At 38.4% G+C, this 26,132-nt stretch overlaps 1 protein-coding gene across 8 annotated transcripts in view; it reads right to left on the bottom strand.

Moving 5' to 3' along the window:
- Nucleotides 1-4,933: 4,933 nt before the first annotated feature.
- The window catches only part of RAD54B (RAD54 homolog B), a 74,560-nt gene continuing 53,361 nt past the window's right edge, over nt 4,934-26,132 (bottom strand). For all 8 annotated transcript variants that reach the window (XM_071554162.1, XM_071554169.1, XM_071554163.1 and 5 more), the window contains 10 exons: nt 24,188-24,350; nt 21,954-22,179; nt 17,216-17,423; nt 16,543-16,682; nt 15,679-15,969; nt 14,150-14,325; nt 11,757-12,018; nt 10,399-10,465; nt 9,889-10,089; nt 4,934-5,390 (listed from right to left, as the gene is read on the bottom strand). In XM_071554162.1, the coding sequence (XP_071410263.1) occupies nt 5,164-5,390; nt 9,889-10,089; nt 10,399-10,465; nt 11,757-12,018; nt 14,150-14,325; nt 15,679-15,969; nt 16,543-16,682; nt 17,216-17,423; nt 21,954-22,179; nt 24,188-24,350 (1,961 nt within the window). In that variant the 3' untranslated portion in view covers nt 4,934-5,163. The remainder of the gene's footprint in view (nt 5,391-9,888; nt 10,090-10,398; nt 10,466-11,756; nt 12,019-14,149; nt 14,326-15,678; nt 15,970-16,542; nt 16,683-17,215; nt 17,424-21,953; nt 22,180-24,187; nt 24,351-26,132) is intronic.

Genomic DNA, 26,132 nt, shown 5'->3' with positions numbered 1-26,132 from the left:
CAATTTTGCTAATTTTTTTTTTGTTTGATTTGGGAGGTTTTTTGCTTGGTTGGTTTTTTTGTGTTGCTGGAGGGATTTTTGTTTGTCTTTGTTTGTTTGTTTGGTTTTTTGTTTGGTTTTAATTATCATTATTTTATTTATTTCCAGTCAGATTTTTTAAATTCTGAGTCTTACCCTTTGATAGCACACCTTTGATAAGATTTCAGATGCCCAGGCTTTTCTCACAGTTACTGACATTTTGCCTATTTGGAATGAAAAGAATTAGAGGAGAATGAAGAGCATATGTTGTCAAGTGGGTGTAAATCAAACTAAGCAAACACAGGAGTACAGGGAGAACTCAGACTGACATCAAGGCTAAGAAAGAGGAGAAGAAAAGGCTGGCAACAGCCACAGAGGCTTTTAGGCAGACATATTTCCTTCAAATCAGCTTGTATTCCCATGTGTTGATGAAAAGCCCAGTGAAAGGTAAAAGCAACCAATGTACCTAACAAGGGAAGTTTCTAGCACAACATTCACGAGTTTGTTGCAGAGTTCAGGATTACTCATCTGGTCCTGACTGGTGCTGCTTGTGCAAACGCATGTCACCCCTCAAGGGTGGAAAACTGCATCAAATGTTCTAAGTCCTGTGAGTACCTATGTCTCCTAAATCAGCCTGGCTTTTGTGCTAAGTAATAGCACACAAGGTCTTGTTAAAAACAGATGTCAATTCAGCTTATTCTTCAGTTACTCTATAAAGCCTGAAGTGTTTTTTCTCATTGTTCTTTATAGCCTTCCCAGATCTTTTAGCCACAAAAACATAATTTATTTAAGCCACACATAAACAAGCATGATTTAAGTCAACTTTTCATTCAATGGAAAGCACATGAAAGAACTACTTTCCTTCTGTGTGTTACTTGCCTGCAGGGGCTGGAGTATGCCTTTCCAAATTCCTGGTGGTAACCCCAGGCAGTTGTCAAAGCTTGTTCCGTATTTGGCATTTTAAGAAATTCCCATGAGTTTATTCCATTACATAATCATTCAGTCACCATTTGGCACCTCTCTGTACCAAATGACAAGTGAAAGAACTTCATGATCTCTGAAAAAGGCAAGTGTCTTAACTGGACTTGTGTCAACCTCTTGTCAGAATGCAAGATAATATCTATGGCAGTTGCCATACAAACTTGTATGACACCCAAATCTTGTTATACAGTTCCATGTGTGACAATAAGTGGAGTTATATTTCAGCTTGCTATGCTGCAACTGAATAATGATAAAGGGTCACCATCTCAATTACAAGAAAACCTGAGCCAAGATGGTTAAAAGCTGAATCAACGAAAACAGTCATATGAAACCAGTTAAAAAAAAATCTTGCTGCAGTGTACAGAAATAAATAAAACACCACTCCTTCTGCTTTTTAAAATCAGGGTTGGTCTCAAGCAGGAACATGCAGTACACTTGTCTCTCTGGCAGCATGCCCTGTACCAGAAGTAACTCAATTTCTCCAAAATCCCCTCCTCCCATCTAAGAGCTGGCACGCAACAAATACAATATTGATTGCTGAATCTGAGGACTGGCTGACAGGCCTCCCTGCCCACTGTGATTAAGACCTGCAGCAGCTGCTCTAAGATTAGCAGACCATTCCCTAGGAACATGTCTTCCTAATCTCTTCCTCTGACAGGGTGAGCACTCCTCTCTGGGCCCACTGGTGCAAACCAGCTCAAATCAGCGTCATACCAGGGAGTGCCCTACAGCAGTCTGAGCTCAGATGGAGCACACCCTGAATTGATAAACCTCAACATCTCACACCCATAAAGGCACCAAGATGTTTAGCTGGCACAGCACTCACCACTTGCTGCCCCAGGCATACCTCCATGATGATCCTGTAGCACTAATAAATCTCAAGTACTGGCAATCTTTGATTAGCGTTTGTTGAAAAAAATAAGCTGCTTGTGATTGCTCTTACACCTGTAGTATCTGCTGCTCTGCACTGAAGAAGCACCATTTGAGAACTATTGTTGCCTTGTTCTTGGGCATGTGTCCGTAAGAATTACTACTCTGTGGATGAACAATTGCATCCTTCAAAAATTGAAAAAGGCAACAATATTAAATCAATACCTTGTATTTAAAGCATTGCACTAGACCACATCACTTCAACAGCCCTTGCCTTCCCCTTCCAGCAATGCAAGTCTTGGATCTAGGAGACTAGGACTGATTGATGGGACCATATAATATAAACTATATAGTACTTTACAGCTGACATCACTGGCAGTGAATCCAAAAGCCATATCTCAGACCATCTGCTAGATCAAGTATCGACTCCTCCTGACACTTGCTCTTCAGCATCATCCACCTCCCCATCCTCTAAGGTTTCACAATTGTTAAGAGAAGGGGCAACATGACATTGTTGGAGACTTGAAATTCCTAGTATACTTTACCAGTTCACAGTCAGATTAGGGTAAATTCAACACAGGGACTTTTCCTAGAGATGTTTCTTACCTGTGGTAAAGAAATTCACATGTCCACTTGCTGCAGTTTGTATGAAAACACTGATTTTTATACTATGGTTACATGAGCAGGATGGGCTGGTCTCATTTTGAAGGCTATTGCAGACTACTGTGGAAGAATCACAGATGGCACAATAAATTGCAGTCTGTATTCATGCTTCCTATATTTTCCACAACCTATTTTTCCAGTGAGAAGCATAATTTTCCAGGATGCATCAAATTTCAGGATCAGATTTTCAAACTGCATCACGTGTAATGCCATGTGCAACCTGTTATTTGGGTAAGACTGTCTTACCCGAACAACTGAGAATCACATGCACACTTCCACCATGTCCTGAAGTCATGAAAGTTTAATGAGAAGGGCACATTGGGCTGGCTGGGTGGATGCCGGAGGAGCTTTCCATGAGCATCACCATGCAGCTGCCACTGCCAGAGATAGCAGAACACAGACAGAGAATCACACTGAAGCTGTAACTGGCACTGCATGTTTGCATAGACTGCTTTGGCCTTCTTAGCCTTGAAGGAACATTACTTATTGTGATAGCCCATTTTCCAGTAATGCCTCCCAGAACAATGATCTGAGCCTGGATCACCGTCACAGATGAAGCAGGATGTGTTCAGGGGCTCCTGTCCTCTGGCCTCCTGAGAGCTCCATGGTGGTCCACCACTATCTTTTAATTTATTTATTTAAAAACTGCCAAAATGAAAGTACCCTGGAGGTCAAACAATAAAAGGGCTTCTCTGTCAGACCTGTGTTCAAATTCAGCCAGCATGCAGCTACTGCTGTATTGTGCAGAGCGGTGCATAACATGACAGCAAGCAGAGTTGTCTGAGAGCAAGACTCCACAGGCAAGGTGAGAAGGCTGCTGAGGGACTGCGTTCAGCAGAGCAGATGAAACATGGCCTGCCATGGATTCCAGAGCAAACTTCTCTTACGTGCCCATCCTTCCTCAACAGCACTGCCAGCTGGTTTGCTCCAAACCAGAGTAGGTTCATGTGTGTTCAGTGGAGACAAATGAGCAAAGGAACCAAATGGGTATACACTTGTTCGTGCAAGAAACCACACACAAGGTCAGCATTAGCAGAGAACAGAGAAGGCCAGTACACTTCCCATAGACAGTGATGGGAGCACACTTACAGAGACCAATGGGCAACACAGATCTAAGTATAATCGGTCTCAGATAATTATCAATTACAATAATCATTATATAGATTCACTAGAATCTTGTTCTTGAGTTACAAAACTGGAAGCAAACCTTGTCCTTGGTAAGTAAAATAAGCTGTGGGAACTCTAACAGTGAACAGGCACCACAGCAGCACAGCACCCAGCTGAGTGTGACCACCACAGTCCCCATACACAGGGTGAAGAACAGGCTCTATAACAGTCAGCCCAAAATGTTAAACAATTAAACTCTACCTATTAGCATAATTTAATTGCTACCAAGAACACAATTTGCATGCCAAAAAGATGTTCAGAATTGCTGACTTTCTCAATCATTCTGTCACTTTGGTTTTCATTATTTCTTGGTGTCATTCAGCATTTAGTCAAAGGAAACTCATCAAACCCTCTGGAACAAATGTGGATGGTAAACAGAGGTCAGTGCACATGTCTTTCAGCTCCCAAACTGCACCAAAATGCAAGAATGCTTGATGGTTGATTAGGATGGACTCTGAACTCAGTGACTGTCTAAGTAAAGAGAGAGCACTAACTGTTAAAACATGGAGGATAAAACAATTTTAACTGTTTTCTGAAAGTTAGTTGAGCTTCTGGCCTCTGTTGTCACATATACCAAATATTAAGAGGTTGCACATCATGTGACATGATGCAGGATTACTACAATGGAGCCCTTGCTCAAGGTCTTTCAAATTCTCTAAGTTTGCAGTACTTCTGAAAATTATCCAATCTTCTGCTCTCGTGTGCCTTTTAAAATACTTCACTTAAAAGCTGCAAACTGATTTCAAATATGTGTTTTCAAAGAAGGAAAATATAGTAATTAAAAAATATGTTCAGTACTCCAGTGTTTGGCAAAAAGCGTCCTTAAAAAGGAGTTGACTAAAAGTAGATAAGCCTGTATTGTGTACATCTGAGAAATACATTTCATTTTCCCAAGTAAGAGCAATAGGAGAATTTCAGAATACTTTGACACAGTATTAAGCTGTGGCCTCAGATTTCTGGACTTTAGTGATAATTGCTCTGAATTCAAGGGAAAAAACATTTACCTTGTTATAAAGCTGCATTTATACAGACACATAACTTTTCACTGTCATAATGAAAATCCAACCAGAGTTTTGTTAACAGCATATGCCTGTATATAGCATTGCCTAGTCTTACAAAAGTTGGCTGAAGAGCTGCCAGCTTTACAAGCAGTAAATCATTACGATCAAATGGAAACTATAAACCAAAGTAGGAATGTGCAGAAAAACAGTTTTACTAATTATGATATCAACGGAACAGAAAACTGGAAAGCAAAGTTAGTTTTAAAATTCTGTATTATAATTACAGCAAGTATGACTAACTTAGTAATAACTGTAACTTTGTATAAACACTAGGAATCACGTTTACCCAGAAACCTCATGAGAGACACACAAAACAGAACTAAGCAAAAAGAACAAAAGGTAACTGCATATCAGTATTTACTAGGCCTATGACCAGGAGGATGTAAGTGGTAGAGAAAGGCACTTAAGTTTTATTAGGTGGGGAAGTTGAGTTGGTTACATTCTGGAAAAAGAAAGAAACGTTCTCTTTTATCCTTTCAAGGAAAGGATCATCAAGAGTCTGATGTTGCCCAGAGAAATGTTTCCATTGCATCAACTGTGACATGGAGAGTGGTTTCTTTGAATTAGGCTTCCCATAGTTTTGTCCAAGCTGGCAACTTCTAGATACAGAAGGCTTTTCTGAGCAAGTATCTGAAAAAAATGATGCAGTAAACTCATCAGAGAAAAACTAAGACAGAAAATTTCAGTCTGAATCAATAAGCCAGTTAGTGATAACGGATTAGAGAAAACAGAACAGCATATACAATCCTTCTGTGTCAAAGAAACCCAAACATATGTATCCACAGTAAGAGGCTGTTTCTTCTCAATGATTGAGTTTATCAAAATCACCATACGCTAGCATAAAGACAAATCCTTTTATACATGGATGTGAAAGGAAATATCTTATCTGGTGATTTCCTTTCCTCTATATTCCTAATTCTGTGACATTTGGCTGCTCCCCTTCTTTAAGTAAACCTGAATCTAGATGTTTGTTGCAGCAAAATTCCCACTAGCTTAATTTTCCTCCCAGAGGAACCATTCCAACCAGCTAAGAATAGTTTAAGTAGCTGTTTCATTGACTCAGCACACTAGATCTGTACATTCTGTACATCCAGATTATGCCAAGTTGTTCAATATACACAATGCTATATATCACAGTAAAGAAAAGACTACTGATGTGAAGCACCAAGAGATGAATTCACTTTTGACAAAGGATCCTAAAGACCCAAACTACCAGGTCATTGCAGGGCAGGTCACACATTGGTGGCTTTATGATTCATCTGATGCATGGGATAAACTAACAAATAATTTTGGATGGAAAAAACTGCATCACTGCTGTTATTGGTTTAAAACATGTCATCAAATATTTTCATAGCAGTGTTATGTGCTCCTTAGGAAAGATCAGTGATGTGAGAAGCATGACTCAGAGTATTTCTGAGGTTTTTAGCGTTTTGCAGAGTCCATAGACTCATATACACATGACTTTCCTTTTGACGGATACATGATGCACATTTCAAGTAGACTTGAAATACTGGCCAAAAGAAAATTTAGAATAGATGCATCTACAGATTCTGCCTTCCTAACTCCTTAAATTATAATATGATCAGATAAAACAATAGGCTTACACTTTTGTAGCTGATCTGAAGGCCAGCAGAATAGCAAGCAACACATCAGAATGATACATGCACACAGAAGCTTGGTCAAGAATATCCAGTCTTACTGGTGTATGTCTAATGAAGATCATTATAAAAAGCTCATATGTTCTGATGCCTGTACTATATTGTTTGGCTCCTCTTTAGTTTATCTTTTGCATAATACTTGCTAGAAATGTGAGGAGCCAAATCAGTGAAAGTTCTTGGCTTTTCTGTGCAACACTATCTATCTCCAATAACCTGGAATCTGTTTTCCTGATGCAGTAATTTGACAGTTTCTTCTCTACAGACATCCCCTTGTTGCAGGGGAGAAGCTTGCATGCCCTCATGAGGCTGTGTGCTGTGCTGGCAGTGGTTTGTGCCTCCGGTAGGGTCTGCCATGCCAGACAGGTCTCAGCTGAAGGGTCAGACAAAGTGTGTCCATGGGCAGGATAGGCTTGCTAGCCCTCTGGCAACCATCCTAGGAGAAGGACAACCCGGGCAGATGGAGCTTGCTTAGCCCTGTAAGGCCATCCATATAAGGGAAGGATACTCTAATTAAACCTATATCCTGAGGTATTCGCTGTCACCATCCAAGCTCGCTAGGCCGTGGCAGATGAACCTTAGGAGTAAAGGGTGGGGCCAGTTCTGCGCACGCTGTGCCTCACCTAAAAAATCCATTGCGCAGGCTCGAAGGGTTCACCCACATTGCAAAGCCCTGTAGCGACAGGTGAGGGTCATAATGGCAGGTGATAGGAAGCAGCTGGAAGCCGCAGACCCAACCCTGCATGCAGGCGGTTCAGGATATGGGTCATTAGAGACTTGACCCCGGAGATGACAGTCTCTTGCGGCAGCATCCTGAATGACCAAGCAGCCTTTTCTAGGGACAGCATTGCTTGCCCCACACAGAGAGGGGCCTAGCAAAGGTGACCTAACCAAAGCTCATCTCCACACCTGGTTGGATAACCGCGGCCAACCAGCATCTTTTCATGCGATCAAACAAAAACAAAGAGACAAAGGCATACACCTGCCTGCAAAGGTGTGCTCAAACTAACACTTGCATGTTGGAACATCAGAACCATGCTTGATACTGGGGATAGTGGACGTCCTGAGCGTCGTTCTGCTCGAATTGCCCACGAACTGTCACAACTCAACATCAACATTGCTGCTCTCGGTGAAGTTCATCTTCACGAGGAAGGCAGTCTTAAAGAACATGGCACCAGCTACATACTCTACTGGTCAGGCAAACCCAAAACCAAAAGACACCTTTCAGGAGTTGGCTTCATGATTAAAAACTCCATTGCCTCCAAACTTGAAAATCTGCCGACAGGTCATTCCGATCGCATTATGTCCTTACACCTCCCTCTACACAACAAGCAGCATGTTGTTCTTTTTAGCGTTTATGCCCCAACTCTCCAAGCTGACCCTGCGGAAAAAGACAAATTCTACACAGACCTGCGCCACCTCACCCAAAAGGTTCCTGCAGATGATAAGATCATAATCCTTGGTGACTTCAGTGCCAGATAGGGTAAGAGCTCTGAAGACTGGAAAGGAGTACTGGGCAAGCACAGTGCTGGAAACTGCAATGACAACGGATGCCTCCTACTAGAGTTTTGTGCAGAACAGCAGCTCTCCATCACCAACACTAAAGAAAGAACTGTTCCACTGTTCCTCGCAATGCAGAAAGAACCGTTCCTCGCCAATATTGTCAAAGGAGACTTTCCGCTGTGCCTTTTGCGACCAGACTTGTCCATCCCACATTGGCCCTTTTAGCCACCAGCACGCTTGCAGCAAGCATGGGTAGAGCCCTTCCCAAATCTTCATTCGTGAAGCCTAACCATGATGAATTTGACAGTTTTCTATTCTAAGGAAAGGCAGTGTTAGCTGCATTCTGGGGTGATCAGACTGAAGACCACAACTCAGAGCAATTTTGCTAGGGAACCGATGAGCCAGCTTGTTCTCTGCTCTTTAGAAAATCACACCTTCCCCTCACTCTATCATTACCACCACTGAAGTCTAAGAATGGCTTTCCAGCTTTTCCTTGATTTACTGCCACAAGTTTCTGTTCACTGGGACAAGGATACAATTACCCTCAAGGAAGTCCTGATTAGAGAATCCAAGAGACCAATTCTCTGGTTGAATTCATGGAACCAATATGTGTTCAATGCACAAGATAAGACTTCAAGAGTGTTAAGACAATGGCAAAATTCTAATTCAAATTAGATGCACCAGTGTTCATCACAGTAACAATGCAAAATTTCTCTGGATTTCTGCAGTCCAGGAGCTATACCTGCCTCACTGCACACCACTGAGAAAATCTGGCTAACATTTAACACAAAAGGTGCCTTTCCCACACAGGTCCTGTGATAGTACCTAACTGGAGGTTGGTATATTTTAAAACATCACTTACTCATGCAAAAACAGAAGGTCTAATTTTTAAGTCATTAAAGAAGGATACGAAGATGATTTAATCAGCATATGGAGCACAAATAAAGGAGAAAATAAAATTCTTATGGCTACGCAAGCCCTGTGCTTTCACTAGCCAAGTCCTCCCCAGTCTGGGTAGAATGAGATGAGAAAGAAACAGAAGTCTAGCCTATTAGTTGGGAATATGCAAATCATCAAGGCAAATACTGGGTCCACATTACTTCATTTCTTGCCCATGTCAATTGAGAACACACACTCTTGTTATGCATCTCTTGAGTCCTTTTTACTGAGGTATTTGTGTGCATTTAGAAGACTACCAGTATTGATATCTCACTATCTCACCCATGATTAGGTGGATATTTCATGCCTAAAGAAACATACCAGGGCAATAGACGCTCTTTCCTAGAAGAGCTATAAAAATTAAAATGGATAAGATGCAAACATAACTTATGATTACTTATTTTTTTATCCTTCTAACTTAAATCTATATACCTGTATACAGCAAGGTATGAAAACAATTTTGGTATGCCAAAACAACAGGAGACAGGTTTCTACAGAAAAGATAGAGGCAAATATTTGCAACCTGGCTTTACAACTGCCAGGGAGTTTTCCAGCATTTCTCAAGTAGCTATTTTAATCATCCTGTACCAGCTTTAGATAACAGCTCAGAAATGAAGGCTAATATACAGTGGGCCGGCACAGATCTTCATCTGGTATAGTGGTCCTCAGATAACCTGCTTTTTAACTAACCCTTACAAGTTACTCATTACTGTTCTTGAATATTTAGAAACAGAACACCATATTGTGTCATTTATTGTAAGGCATCATTGGTTGAGCTGGACATAGCTAATTCAAATTAAGAGGCATAATAAATGAACTGGTTGTTACTGAAAGGAATTAAGCTTTTCTCCTCTCAATTCTGTCAAGGGCTCCTATGGATTAGATAAATCAGCCAATATCTGAAAGACCCCATAATAAACTTCTTTATTTCAATCCTATTTTACTGAGCATCAAGGCTTTCTCCAAAGACAGACTATATATTCAGAATGGATTCCTCAGCAATGGCCAGAGACAACGAAAAGCAAACTCACTTTGCTGGTCAATCTTTCCCATACAGTTGCATTCAAGCAAGTCATGAGTAACACAGCTAGAATCTTCATGAAGAGTAAAAAGATTTTTAAGCTCCTCAGTGGAAAAATGGATGTGTTCAGATGTCTTGGAAAGGTCTACAACTGCGCCAGAAAGGTCTTGTTTGCTGATCTGTCTTTGATAAATCTTTTCTTCTATTGTGCCTGTATTGAAAAGAAGAAATAAAAATAGATAAATTGGATAATTTTTGACCAGTATTAGCAAAGAAGTAAAATGTGTTTCTTGATAACAATATACATAGGAAAAGCCAAACCACTATTTTGAGTTATTTAAGCAAAAGCAAAGCCAAGGCAAGTGAACCAATGTTATGCCTCTGTTTCAAGTGAATTCAGAACAAATAATATATGTTTCTAAAGATTGAATTATTTCCAAAAACACTCCCTCCTTTTCTTTTATGGACAAAATTTCAAGAAGTGTCTCACTCTAGAGTAAGTGTGAGCACCACCTCTAACCTGTGGTTAGCAGCCTGTAGATATGTACAGTATGTTTCTGACCATCTCTCCACACTCTAGCCATTGCCTGGAGAAAACAAAAAGATAAAGAGCATTAACAACTTACTATACAACGATATTTTAACCAAAACTTGTAGCCCCCACTGACTGAATTACCAATTCTGCTCATGTGTTCAAAAAGATGTCCAAATAAAGCATTCCTCAATAAATGACTGTTTTAAAAAGTTTTCTTGTATTAAATGTAAACAGTTTTGAAAATTTAATTTACTTTCTGGTGTATATGCCCTTGTCCATCAGTACACTATAGTAGGAAAGTGAGGAGTTCAACTCTTTTGTATCAGAAATCCCCTCTTTATATTTGTTTTCCAAGAACCAACAACTATTCAATATTTCAAGAATACGAGTCATTCTCCTCCATCTTCAAAATTGTATTTTGCCACAATATGTCTTTAAAAGTGACTTCTTCATTTCTTTTAAATTTATAAAAATTGTGGGTTATTTCTTAAACAAACAAAACATAAAATTGAGTACTGTTATATGGTTTCTTTTTCAAAATTGTATGGGTTACAGCAACATACTGGGTACAAATACCCACAACATGGTTTGCAGTCTCTGGCAACCTGTAGTAATTTTGTTTGGTCTAGCAGACTGTTTCAAGCAACAAGACAAGTGACCACATGAGGGTACTAATTCACCCTTGGAAGACGAGCAGGGCCAAGAATCAGAGCTTATTTCAGGTATTAAGCACACAGCATTACTCTACAATAAAAAGTTTCTTACCGAGTTAATAAAAAGATTTTTTTAATTGTTATTGTTAAGAACTATTTTAACTGAACACTCTTGTGCCAACTAAACAATTCCTTGAGGCAATCAGTGCCTTTACAAGAATAGCACAGCACTGGCTTTGTTTTCTTTCTTTTGGTATCATTGCCATGTGATTTTCTCATTCTTATAATTCTGATCAGAACCTCTCCCTTTTTCTCAGGGATTGCAAATCAACAGCAACATTTCCTATGAAATCTAATCCCGTTTTCCTTTACTTTTTAGAAACAAAGCTCTCCAGTTAAAAAGATGTCAGGAGACAAAGAGGATACCTGACTCATTCCTCCAAAGAAATCAGATTTTAATCTTTCTATTTTTTACTACAAGAGGGCTTCTAATGATTCCAATATATATGATATGTCAGAGAAATATGTCTTCTTTTCTTCTCAGAAAGAATTTTCCTTAAGTATTGTACTTGTCCAGATGCAAAGTGATAATTGGGAAGCAATAAGACATGTAACGAAAGGCAATTCAAAATCAATCAAGAATTCATTTGATGCCCATCCCAACCCACATGTCCACAGTTGTTATCAGACCTGAATATCTGTAGCTGGGTTCCAGTCGATATCATACAGAATCAAATGGGATGCTCCGACCAGATTCAGTCCTACTCCACCAGCCTTTGAACTCAGTAAAAAGACAAAAGCTGGACTGAATTTACTATTAAAAGAATCAACAATTTGTTGTCTCTGGGAGACAGGAGTATTTCCATCAAGTCTAGTATAAGCGTATCCATGGCGTTTGCATGTCTCCTGTAATATGTTTAATGTCTGAGTGTAATTGGATACCAGGACGACTCTGTCAAACAGTAAAACAAAGTTATCATCTTACACCTTGGTAAAATTAAAGTCCAATAACAAATTACTGAAGACATCTAAGAAAATAAAACCAAAAGTCAAGCAAAAATTACACATCAACCTGAGGTTACTTCATTTCCTAAGAAATAAGACATTTCCTATTAATTAGAATCACATACTAGATCTGGATGCCTTATACGTACTGTCAAGTGTTCAGATGTTAAATAATTAATGTTTCCCTTTGCAACAGAATTTGGCATATTGCACAGATTGCAGGGATTCAGAACCAATCACAAAGATAGCTTTTTTAAAAAAAATCTCTTTATACAAAATAGCTGTTGTTAATGCAGCACTTGCAGAGGATGTTGTAGGTGCTAATAAATAATATATATATGACCATTTACTGAAAAAGCTACTATGAACTTCTATAGGAAACCTCAGAAAATTTGAACAAACATTATACGGAAAGTCAAGTAAGAAAGTCAAGATTTTTTCCTACATTTTATAACTGAAAAGAACTGGGATGAAGGCTAGTGAAAGATCTATAAACAGTATAGTTGATGGCATCCTGTTGTTATTGTTTTAAAAAGCAAAATCTGTCTGATTCCTTAGACTAATGACCCAAACAACGTTTATGCATTTTCTCTGAAATTTTGCCCAAATAAGTTTCAGAGATCTGCAAATCTAGAATTCCTATCCTCCCAGATACTGAGTACGACTCTACTAAGCAGATAAATATCTTCTGAATCTAAGCCACAAATAAAATAATAGGGAAAGTCAGAGCCTTTTCTGTCAGATCTTGTTTGGAGGTCTTTTGTAATCTAAACTAAGTGCAATAGATTCCATTATTTTTATGAAAAACTAGATAAATAATTTCAGGGGAAAACCAAAATACTAAGATTTTTTCAAGGGTGTTAGAATATTTTTATTATTGTACTTTACAAACAAACTGCATCCAAGACTTGTTTGTAAAGACTTGGCAAGATTTATTACTTTTTTTCAATCAAAACTGAATTCACACCCTTGTTTTCCCTCAAAAATAGAATATAAACTTCAGAAGAGGGCTGGAATTGAGTCTGTATATTGCAAAAACTATTTAGTACCAATTAGAGCCAAGGAACAAAAGAAAAAGGAACATGAACAGCACTGAACTGAAGCAACAAAACTTAAAGGTGTAAAATAATGCCTCAAGAACAGCTGTAACACAGCAGGTCCTACAGTGCTGGTACAAGGAGACAAGTTTTTATTGATACCCCTGGGTTTTTTGATCTACAAGAAGCAAGGCCAGTACTTTTAGATAGTTAGCTGCCATTGGTTTCAATGGATCCGAGGTATATCAACTCCAACAGGCTCATCTTTCTGATTTGTAAGAAAAGAATGTCTTCATATTCCATTACATCAGTGTCAAGAGATCTGCTGTTACTTCTCACTACTGAGTTACAACATGTCCTATTTAAGCATCAATTGAAACAAAAGCTAAATCCTTTTGGAACAGCTGGGCTTTAAAGGCAAGAGCCTATAAAAATTAACATGTGACACCACATCATGTGAGATTTCCACAAATCAGCAATTGCACAGAAATTAATCATGTGCATCCCCATGATGAACAGAAGTTTTCCTACACGCCACTGGCATTTACCACAGGGGAAATAAGTGGTTGCTGTGCAAGTTCATCTGTTGACACGGGTTGCCTGAACAGAAAAGGCAGCAAGCACTGAGCAGTTGTGTGATTAAAGAGGAAATAACTTATAATCTAGTAGTGAAAATATTTTAGTGCAATTTAGTAGATTAAAACATCTCAAAGAGATACAAAGCACTGGAAAGTCTCTGCAAGCAAAAGTAATATAGTACAAGGGCTGTAGCAAACTATCTTACTTGCTGGAACTCAGTGTGAAAAATACAAGTATTTGTATCCAGAAAAAATATGAAGAGCATCTTTGAAAATTATGTCAGCGGCAAGTCCTAGTTTAACAAAAGGCAGCTAGGACTACAATGCATAAAGACATGTGGCCCCTCTGCAATAGCTGCATTGACTTTATTTTGAATGTTATGTCCCCTATGCATTTGAAAAGAAAATCAATATCCAGAAGGTCACTCCCATTACCTCCCTTCTACCTTTCTTTCACACTTGCCTTTCAGAGGAGGCGAGCTCACAGATTGCAGCTAACAACTTCACCAGCACCTGCAATTTTCCTGAATCAGTTTCCAAGAAAATGTCGGAAGTATAACCTTGCGGGAAGACATCTACTACACCTTCGTAGAGGTTAGACTCATCGTGTCCCTCAGACATAGGATCACTGCTTTTTTCCTGTTGAAAATAAAAGGATTAAAGTTCCATATCTACTCTGACATAGTTTTTTAAAACTTTGCTATACTTTTATTATGAAGACAAAAGAAGGCATCAAAAGCTGCCACAAAGTAGTGTATCATGTGAGCATGACAATCTCCCAAAACTGGATTGAAAGCAAAGGTTTAAAATAGAGTGTTTATTTTGGTTTACACCCTCTAATCTAAGACACTGTTTGGAGCAAAATAGAAAGCTGAAATACTGAAAACTGAAAAATATGTGCAACTTCTCTATTTCAACAACCACACAAATGTATATCCACAGAAAACACAGATCTACACCTTGGAAATGAGGAGGAAATCAATATATTGCTTATTCTTTCTAAATCACATAATATTTTCCATGAACTTCCTACTCATTCATTCTCTTCAGGAAATTGCTATCATTAAGATTCAGTTATACAAATGGAAATGAAGAAAAACTAGCAAGGAAAACCAATAAAATAGAAGAAATACAGGTAATATCGTCATATATTTAGACAATTAATGTTTCACAGGGAGGAAAAAGCCAGACTAAACGCCAAAGCCACAATGGCAATAAATGACTTGCACATACAGTCCTTTCCATCCCTGAATTTTCTGAAGGCTTATGCTTTTGCATATGAAAAATTTCTAATGCTTATACTATGAAGTAAAGGTAATGAACTTTACTCAGCAATGTTGACAATTACAGGGAGGTCTGTGCTGTGGACATCCCTACAAAGTCATGAAGTATGTCTTTTAAGACAGATTTACATTTCCACCACCTTATTTGGACTTCAATTAGTGTCCATAAAAGTTACTATTACCAAATCATAATCATCATATTATTTACCTATAGGAATGAGAACATTTCTATAGAAATAACAAGGTGTACTGCATGATAGGATCCCGGAGAAGTGGAAACAGACATCCAGTGTATCTTGGGCCTGCAGCTCCCAGTATCATTGAATTTGAAAAAGTGAAATTATCCTGTGAACAGGGAGGATTCAGAGGAACCAGCAGACAAAGGACATACAGTAATCTCTAGTTAATAGTGTTCTTTGTAAAATTGACATTAATATGTATTTTTGCAAATATCCAGAGATATTAAGAGGGAAAATACTTGAGAAAAAAAGTACCATAAGGCAATAGGAAACTGATGAGATACCTTCCCTAAGTACAGATTACCTAACATTTTTTTCTGAAAGCAGATTTCTTAAAGCAAGTTATATGTGAGAGTATGGAAATTACCTTAAGTAACATGCACATAGACCATAACATAGTTTTAGTGACCTTTGGGTCACTAAATGGCTAATGGCTAATTTCAGGCACCCACCCCTATGGAAATACATACCTTTACTGCTTTAAGCAGAAGACATGGATGATTGCAAAGTTTTTTCAAAGCTCCTATACATATTAGGTGAGGACTGTTTTCTAGCCTGCCTTGTAAACAGGAGGTAATAACTTGAGAACTAAGCAGTTTGCGATACAATTCAAGTTGCAGTGCTGTTGGTTGGCAGAAAATTATGCTCTCCTTTTTTGGGGGCAGAAATTTGTTTATAACCTCCTGTGTTCGCCTTAGAATGAAGAGTCCAGTGAGGCGTGTGAGTTCTGCAGCTCTTTTTTCTCCTAATTCCTTTTCCTCCTAAAAGAACAAACCACAAAATTAATTATAATCTTTGATTTCATGAGAATAATGTTCTGTATGATTTTAATTAAGTATTTAAGTAAAGTTTTAAAAGTATGATACTGCTTTCTGACATGGGACTGTAATGAACAATTCTTCTCCAATTAGTATCACTGCATTAGCTTAGGTCTACATCTGGTTTCTTAAGTCTTAAACAAAGGAAGATAATGTCCCAGATGAATTATATTCTAGAATTTCTGAAGATGCAGTAAAATCATGCAGATTTTGCAGTGCTGTGGAAAAAGTGAGCATGAATGAAGTGTCATCACATGGCAATGTACATGGCATTTTGGGGAATGCAAGTGTTGGAAGAACAATTGTTGCCTGCAGATTAATAGGCAGCCAAAATGAGGTGATCTCAACATGTGTGTACTCCTTCTGTTTCCTTTAGAGAACAAGTTAATTTATTTCAAATAGGAAGGTGAAAACCTTCTGCTACTATTAGTAGTCCTGAGCTTCACTTCATTCCATAGAAAGTAAATTTCACTTTGCTGTCTATGAGTTTTCTTCTGCGTTTTTTCAACAATGCACCTTTGTTGCCGAAGGTTCTCTAGATCTGACAATTGGTTCCTCATATATCTTCCTATATGTGGATAAAGACCCGAGTATTCCTGGATTCACAAACTCTATTAATGCATAAAATTCTTGCAAGTCATTTTGGATTGGAGTACCTTGAAAGAAAAAAAAAATTTGCATTCAGTAATTTTTTTCTTGAAACTGATGGAAGTACAACCATTGAATTCAGGGTTTACTGTTGACAATGCATCTTGAAAAGAGATATTTTGTTTCAATGTGACTTACTCAGAGTCCTGAATTGAACTAAAACTTTACCATGAATAACAAGATGCTGTCCTCTAACTAACCAGACTGCACATCTCATTTTCTGACAAAGGATTTTAAAAAGTCAAGTTCCAAATCAATTTTAGCAAACAACTACAAAGGAAAACAATAAGCATATGCAGAGTCCTGATTCCATTAAAGAAGTTTACAGGCTCCTTCCTTGCCCCTGAACAGTGACAAATTTTAGTTTTATTTTAAAAATATTGGAAATAATTTGTTTTTACAAGACTCGAGATTTCCGCATTTATTTAATACCCATTGCCAAAATTCATATTGATCTCCTGCCATTCTTAGATCTTTTTCCTGTACCCCAACATAGCACTATTAGCACAGCAAAATATTAAAAGTAACTATAGATACTAACCAGTAAGGATAATTCTCTTCTCACAAGACAGACTAGTGAGGGCTGTAGTTGTCTTAATAGTGCTGTTTTTCAGACGATGTCCTTCATCACAGATTAGGATGTTAAATTCTACAGCCTGAATTTGATCCAAAGATCGCAATAGCATCTCATAACTGATTATCATAACTGAATAAAGTGGAGAACCGGTGAATTCTTCTACTTTGTGGTCCTGCAGGCATAAAGGAAAATACATCATACAACTATTTCTTTGGAGATGACTCATCATATTCCTTAAACATTCAATGTTTACAGAAATTTCTTCTAGCATGACACAAGACATTTACTATCTCCTTCATGAAACCGGATTATTGATTCTTTCCTAATTTGCAAAGGAGATATGGGATCTGATACAGCAATTTAGAGTTTTACCACCTCATTAAAAGAAAATTTATTATTCTTATAGGCCTTCAAATCCTCTAAGACACATTACCGTGAAGGTGAAAAGCACAAGCTTCCTGTAACAGCTTCCCAGTGCTGGCGTTAGGATAAGCTGCAAATGAGTAATTAAAGCCAGATAACTAAGAGACATAGGTAGTTCCCTGGACATTCACTTTGTGCAGTAATGTGGTCCAGTAGGAAGTTACTGCATTCTACCAAAATTTCCATTGTACTTTCAATCGAATATTATATTATTGAATATTATATAAATATTATTGAACCCATTGAATATGTTTTAGGTATCAGATTCTATAAGAGCAAATTTCAGGTTGCTCAGAGCTCAGTTGGCAGAGGTTCTGGGGCAAGCTTTCATGGAGGGTAAAGGAACTTGCAAGTGCTAGGAGCTTTTTGAGAACATTCCCCTGCAAGACTGAAAACAGTTCATCCCCTTAAAGATAAGCAAAGTCGGTGGAGCAAGAGACTTCCCTGGCTTAACTGCAAGTTTCTGTATCTGTCTGGGAAGCCTGTTGCTGGGGGGAAGTCTGAGTGAACTGGGTTTGTTCAGCCTTGAGAAAAGAAGGCTTAGGGGAGACCTTACCACCATGATTCTCCCAGACAAGCAATAGAACAAGGGGGCACGGGCTTAAGCTCTGCCAGGGGAAATTTAAGTTGGATATCAGAATAAAATTCTTTACAGAGACAGTAATCAGGCATTGGAATGTGCTGACCAGAGAGGTGGTGGATTCACCATCCGTGGAGGTTTTTAAACTGAGATTGGATGTGGCACTGAGCGCCATGATCTAGTAAAGTGGACCAAGGGTTGGACTTGATGATCTCGGAGGTCTTTTCCAACCCAATTGATTCTGTGATTCTATGTACAGTATTTAAAGGGTGGATACAGAGAAAATGGAGACTACCCTTTTACAAGGAGTCACATGGAAAAGACAAGGGGTAATGGGTACAACTTATTCCTGGGGATATTCCAATTGGACACAATTGTGAGAACAATCAGCCATAGAAATAGCTTGCCCAGGGAAGTGGTGGCTTCTCCAACATTGCATACTTTGGAGAGGGTGTGGGGCCATCTTGTTTAGACTGTGCTTTTGCCAAGAAAGGTTGGATCAGATCACAGAATATTCTGAGTTGGAAGGGACCCACAATAATCACTGAGTCCAACTCTTAAATAAAACCTCGCTGTAATAGGACAGCAAGCTTTGTCCAAAATAGGCTTCCTAGAAATAGTTACATTTCTGTGCAGACTTCTGAATGTACTATAGCTGTTTACCTGTCTTGCAATTATGCATATAGAAAAATCAATTGTGGGCATGTCCCTTATCTTTCCACTTGGCTCCAAATGCCAATTTCCTGCATGATTCTTCCTAATTCCTAATGATGTTCACTAACTAAGTAGGCTATGGATGCAGCTGACAAGCTGAAGAACCTCTTTAATCATGAAAGCAAATCAAGCTAGAGCCTCAGAAGACATTTTTATTTCCAAACAAGATGAGGTACCAAACACAGACAATTCAGCCTGGAGCCAGATGGTGTAATACACTGTAAAAGCAGCACCACTTAATTATCACAACCTTTAGAGCCTCCTGGCAGGTGAATCAGATGAATCTGTGGGGTGAATCTGGCACATTAATCTCACAAAGTACCTTGAGGTGGATCAATCCTCCACATGCTGCTTACGAAAAAGTCCAGCATGTGTTAGGGAAGCGAGGAATAGTGAGGAGCAGGTAACAAGGGCATGCACTGATTTTCCTGGGTGTTTGAGATGGAACTTGAGCATTTCTGTTGTTTCCAGGACTGTAGTTAACTGTTTTCTGGCTGTATTTTCACTGTCATTTTCAAAAAAGGAGCATAAAATTTCCTAATACAGGAACAGGGACACAGAAGCCCTGCAGGTAACACCCAGTGTTGATCCTGCCCAGTATTCAGGTTCACATTGGAGCCTTCAAGACAGAAACAATGCCTCACAGCTTCTCTTGTGATATTCAAGCATCAGATGCCCATGGTTCAGAAACCAATTTGTTTTACTACACTTTGAGGCTGTGAGCTGAGACTTACAGGGAAAGTGCTGAGGCACTGGACAACAGCCTCCAACATCCCTTCCCTGGTAAATCATCAACTCTTCTGGACTGTTTGAACCCCTTAAAGAGAAAGCAGGAGAGTCCTGGCATATTATAAGCCCCCTGAAGCAAAATAGAAGATATTTTTGGCTGTGTATAAAAACAGCAGTGGATGATGGACTAAAAATTAAAATAAATTTACAAGCTAATTTCAAGTAATTAATTCATTCTTTTAACTGGCTGCAAGATACCTCTGTATTATAGCCTCCATTTTCACAATTACCCAAAGTGACTTGACAGGTTTAAGCGAGTTGCCCGGAGCCACATATGGAGCAATTGTCAATCAGTATTAGAGCTCCATAACGTCCCAACTTCCTCATGAATAGACCTTTTTTGCACTAGTTTAAATTAAAAAATGCTGAATCATAAACAATGTAAACCTGTAATTAATTATTCCTCAAGATATTTTGACTTAAAAACCAAATCAAAACAACTCCAGTAGAAGTAATACTCTGAAAACAAATAAAGGAATTATTCTCTCAAACACATCTCAAATGTTGATAATATGGATTAACAAGACCTAAAATCAACCTCTGTGGGAATGCCTTAATTTTAAAAGCAATCTCCTCTACATGACATTTGCATTTTAACATCATTAAATTGTAATCACATTTTGAAAGCAGATAACAGTCTGGTGTTTTGAAAAGTCTATTACTGAGGGGTCCAGATCAGGGTCTGGTGTTCCAGTGTGAAAATGAAGAAAACATTTTAAAACGTCTGCCAGCTCTATGAATGTTTTCCTCATAGGCAAGAAGATAAAAAAACGTTTGAGACAAGTTCTTCTTTTTAACTTATATTGGAGAAATAACAGTATGGTAATTGCTGTTTATCCAGAGAAGAGAGACAGCGAATTATTTTGAAATACCTCATTATACCCCAGGCAAATCATATTGTGTCTTCCTTTTGCATGACAATGTAATCTTGCTACTTGGGAACAAAATCTTAAAAGCTGCTGAGTGTCCTCAATCAAATGAATCCAACAAGATCAGTAAAAATATTAAAGCTATTTAGATTTAAAGAAAATGAAAGCTACTGTAATTTTAGGGCATAGTAAATGTCATCAAATTCAGACTTTCTCCTCCCAACATTATTCATAAAAACTGCAAGAAAATGTTCAATTATCTCTAACTACCCTTTCAGGTAAGAATGTTGTCATATTATATTCTGCCTTGTAACCACTTCTTTTAGAAACTTCCACATTTCTCATCCTAACCAATATTACATCACCATTCCTAACAAGTCAGTTTGCTCCATTTCCACATCTTGAAACAAGTTACTAAGAAAAGCAAGTGATGCAAAACACACTTATTACATGTCAATTGTCTTCAGTGAAAGATCAGCAATTTCAAGAGTTCAAAAATAAAGAGTGGAATTTAAAGAAATAATTAATGTTACAAAACTTTGTACATTCTTCCAAGAAGTTTAAAAACAGGTTGAAAATATTGATTTCACCTGGAGTATTCACTCTTCCATACAGACAATAAGGATAATGTAAAAAACTAAACACAAATGTGGTTGATGTAAGAATTGGGTAACCTTTAGAATGAAGTACATTTGTTTCTTCATGCTACTTGTATAGAACTATTAGATTAAAAAATAATTTTGGAATATAAGTATCTTTATCTTTGTTGCAAGCACCAATGCAGCAAACCTATAAACTCTCCACTTCCTTGAAACTTGGGAATGTTAATGCCAGCAGGAATAGCTTCACTATAGGAGGGGACAGGGATCAGCATCAGCCCACTTCTTAATAAGATTTGTCCTTGTCTGCATTCTTCTAGAGACGAGAGATATTCACAGTACCCAACACTGAGACTCTAGGCTTGGTAACTCATGAGCCCTTAAAATCATCCCTACAGAAATCTACTTCTTGACAGTGAGAGTAAAGGAAACAACCCTGTGAAGTAACCAAAACACAGAGATGAAACAAATCCGAAGAAGTTTTCAGTACAGAACAAAAGCAACTACCATAGAAACACAACACAGGCAGGTGAGCTTGAGTTATGACCTGGTTATTGACAGGTAAATGTCTAAATAGACAACTATCTGAAGAAGAAATAAAGTATTACAAGTAAGTATTAACTAGGTTTGGTCTCTAGTTACAAAAAGAAAAAAAAAGAGGAAAAAATTCACAATTCCTATATTCTGAACCAAATATGACTCAATCCCCTTTTGGAAATAAATCCTACCTGATCAACTGTAAAGACTTTGATCCTTTCACTTCCCAGCCATTTTTGAAATTCCTTTTTCCAGTTTTTTACCAGACTCCCAGGGGTGACAATTAGTGCTCGCTTTAGTACAGGTTTGCATCCATAGGCCCCTTGGCGTAGAAGAGTCCAGACAAGTGCAATGCATTGCAGTGTTTTCCCTAAACCCATTTCATCAGCAAGAATAGCTCCAAATCTGCCACTAACTCTGTAAGATATAATGAAGCAGTGGTAATGTCTTAGAAGACACATCTATAATTATTTACAACTCATTTAGGGATTTGCTTCTATGGTTGTTTTCTTAAGTATAAAGAACCTATTTATACTTACTGTACTCTGTTGTAGGTTTTCATTCAGTTATACCAGAAGACCTTAGAGTGAAAATCCTTGTTTCCTACATTACTGTGTTAGTCCTCCAAAATTAAAGAGTTTAAATCTACTTTTAGAATTAAAATTACTCTACAGCATTTTTAACAGTGGTGCATACTTTAAAGAATCTATGACTTGAGAAAACACATTTGAAAACAATACAGGTTGGCAAAATGGCTTGTTCATTTTAAATGTCTGTCCTAGTTCAGCAAGCCAGGACCAGTTTATCCCTGTGTGGGTGTGACCAAAGCTGTATATTCTAAACCCTCTGTCTCATTTCTCATGAACTGTTAACAATAGACCATTTGCAGCAGCTGCCCAGGGCACACATGACCCCTCAGGGTGTAAGCTGGGTGTGAAAGAAGCCTGTGAGATAAGACCTGTGATAACTCCCCTTCAGGGAGTCGTTAGCACTGCCACCCTCGCCTGAGGGGGCATGTCTGCCAATGGGCCATCAACTATTCCAAAAATACCCCATGACTGACAGAGTTAAATCACCCATTGTGGAACTCCACACCCTGGGGGAGGTACTGGGCAGTCCCACCTGAACCAGAGGGTATATAATCCTGGGGTTCGGGGACTTCTGGGACCACTTGTGCGATCCAGAGGAGGACCAAAACCTTAACAGAACTGTGACCAACACTCTCGATCAGACTGTGACCATCATCCACACCAACAGGGTCTTTTTCCCCCTTCCTTTTACTTTGGACTCAGAGGAACCACGTGGAGTCTCAGCACAGGGGCAACAGATACCATTTTGTTTGTGCCCCAGGGTTATAATTCTGGGTTTTGTGGGGCAAAACCAATTACTCTTTGTATCATTGCATTCATTGTAGTATTTTTATTAAATTGTAACTCTGACTTATAATCTCTTTTGTCTTGGGTTCACTTCTCCTGCCGGTTTACCTTTAAACCAGCACAATGTCTGAATTATAAATTACATGAATAACTATAAATTCTACTTTTTATAAATTCCAGAAAGCACTGTTCTTCAGCGTGGGTTTGATTGTATCTGTCTGTACAAGACTTGTATCTATAGACAGGGCTTTTGGTGCACAAACTTCTGATCACATCTGGCAGAATCATGGCAAGCATTCAGGTCAGAAAAATCTTGTGCAGCCTTTATTGGTGTAGTAGTTTTGGCTTTAGTCAGCATAGGTCCCCATTTAGGCCTCAGTTTTTAGCAGGCCTCAAAGGTTGTGACACAGATTAGAGGGGACAGGTATCATCTGACTTAAGCAGCCAAAGAGGTATTTCATATCATCTGACATCATCAGGAAGTGTCGGGGAGTATAACAAGCAAGGTGGGAGGAGTCTCTGCTCTTCGGTCCATGCTTCTGACCAGGACGGTTCCCGCTCCCTGACTGCTGATATCAGGCCCTGCTGCCGGTCGGCACGTCTCTTTACCCGGGGACGTGAGCACATTCCTGTTAATTCCTCTTTCCCTCTTGCTGGGAGGTTTCCTTTGGGGAGGAGGTTTGGTTGGTTTGGAGTTTCACCTGTTAGCTGGGGCGACCTCGGTGAGCCTGTTGTTGTTTTCTGTCACTATGTGCTATTTCATATTCCGTGTTAAGCTCTCCTCTTCTCTGTATAAATATAAAAACCTCACTGTGTTTAAAGCCTTGTTTCTGCTGTTTTCCCTCACTCTCCTGCTCTGGGAGTGGACTTTTTGACTGGGTACCAGGCAGCTGGCATTTTGCCGGCTCAAACTATAACAATTGGGAAAAAATTACTAATATTAATTAATAAAAAAATTGCTCAAATCTTCCCTTTCAAATTGTCAAATTTCAAACAGGGGTATGAAATGTTAGAGGTATTGAAAGACAAAAGGATAATTATCATCTTACCTCATTCCCATTACACATTCATATAGAAATATAATTCCTTCTTTCTGATGTGGTCTGAGATTATTTGCAATGTAAGGATCTACAACTACATCCACCACTGGTAGACCAGCCTTATTGAACGTCCACTGATGACTTGCATTTGGTCGTGGCATAACTAGAGAATCTGGAAGTTCAAAGCATATGTGAGTATTGAACAAAAACATTAATTTTAGTCTGTTAGCAAAGGGTATTATTTCTTTATCTCAGCTACAGAATAAAGTCAATGACATTATGACTGTTAAAGATACTGTCTAGTACATTGACAATTCTCAGACAGAAAACGCATTTACAGAGTACATAGATTGCCTTCTAAATAAAAAATTGTTTTAGAGAGGCTTTCCAAATAGCTTGAATTTTTCTCAAAGGTAAAGATGATAAACTAAGAAATCTGAGGGGTTTTTTTATGATGGGTGAAACTGCCTACCTAATAAATGTTACATGACTTTCAATGCTTCGGTTTAAATCAGAAGCTGCAAAAGACTTTTGAATTGAAAGTTTAAGAAAAAGAATATAAACAATGACCTGCGTAAAGTCTAGACACTACATTTCAAGGGGATATTCTTATAGTTGCCCAGAAAAGACTCCTCTGCCCGATAAACAGAGATAAAAGGCATTGATTTGTTAAAGGAAAACAGGAAAGGACTGATCATGAGCTGACAAAGGCTGCCACAATGCATGAATAAAAGGTTTGAAGACATACAGAGCAAAGAGAGCATGAAGTATTGGGCTACATCTGAAGAGCAGTTTTGCTTGCCATTATTTGTTTACAAATTGTAACATCCCAATTTTGCCAGACAATGTCCATGCTGGGTTGCTTCTATTGATGCTACACACCTTCAGTGAAAAGTTGTATTGTCAGAGGACACAATGAGAAAGCAATTTATAGCTGCTGATAGTTTTAGGTCAGTAGAGTAGATCTATACTGATAATTATCCATGGGAATAGGTTGGTTGAAGGCTTGTATCAGTTAAGGAGATTTTGTTTCCTACTGACAAAGAGCTGAGTTCTGATGGCTTACATCAAACAGCATGTGTATATATTTAAGAGCCAGTGGTGATAAAAAGATAACTTTTCTGACAAAAATTTGGATGAAAATGGGGAAGAAACAAGGCTTGGATAAGTAATAGACTAAAAGCTTAGAAATCATATGGAAGACATAGCTATACATCTTTGCCACTGTGCTCTCTTCTGCTGAGAACAGGGATAAACGACTTTAAATTTTGAAGAGGCTGCATTTCAATCAACTATAGTCATAGACTACAATATGAAAACCTCTGATTGCTCCAGTATCAAGGTCCTGATCTAGTAAAATATCTCAGTAACTTCTGCAAGAGGTTATTCAATCAGGCATTAAATAATGTGATTCTCCTGTATAACCAAATCTAATGACTGAGTGTCCAACCTGTTGATGTGCTGAGGGCTCTTGAAACTCGAAGGAGTTACTCAAATTCACCAGAAGTCACAGCAAACAACTTGAATAAAATGCAACATTTTAACAGACTAGTGCAGAAACAGAGAAGTTAATTTGTATGTTGAATACATTGTCCCTTCTGCCAGATTTTTGGGTAGTATGCTAATGAATCATCATCTTGCAACCATAGGAAAGAACATTCTTAGATAAAACATAATCAAATTAAATTCAGACCAGAAGTTAGTGATAATAAGGCTGCTCTACAAAACAGCCAGTGTTATCACTTATTAGCACTTGATTAAGATTTCATTGTTTATTTACATAGCAGACAGGAAGCAGCTTCAAAAAGTCCCATAGCATCAGGATATGAGGCAAGAAGTAGGATGGAGATATTACAGTAAGAATGTAGATAAAATCATTGGTTTTTAAAATATGCATTCCTCTGCTTAGGAACATTTTTAAATGCATTTTTATCTTCCATTTGAAAGATGGAGC

Source organism: Pithys albifrons, chromosome 4, assembly GCF_047495875.1.
Source record: "Pithys albifrons albifrons isolate INPA30051 chromosome 4, PitAlb_v1, whole genome shotgun sequence".
Classification (NCBI taxonomy): Eukaryota; Metazoa; Chordata; class Aves; order Passeriformes; family Thamnophilidae; genus Pithys; species Pithys albifrons.
The sequence above is the reverse complement of the archived record's forward strand: the minus strand, read 5'-3'. Positions and strand labels throughout refer to the sequence as shown.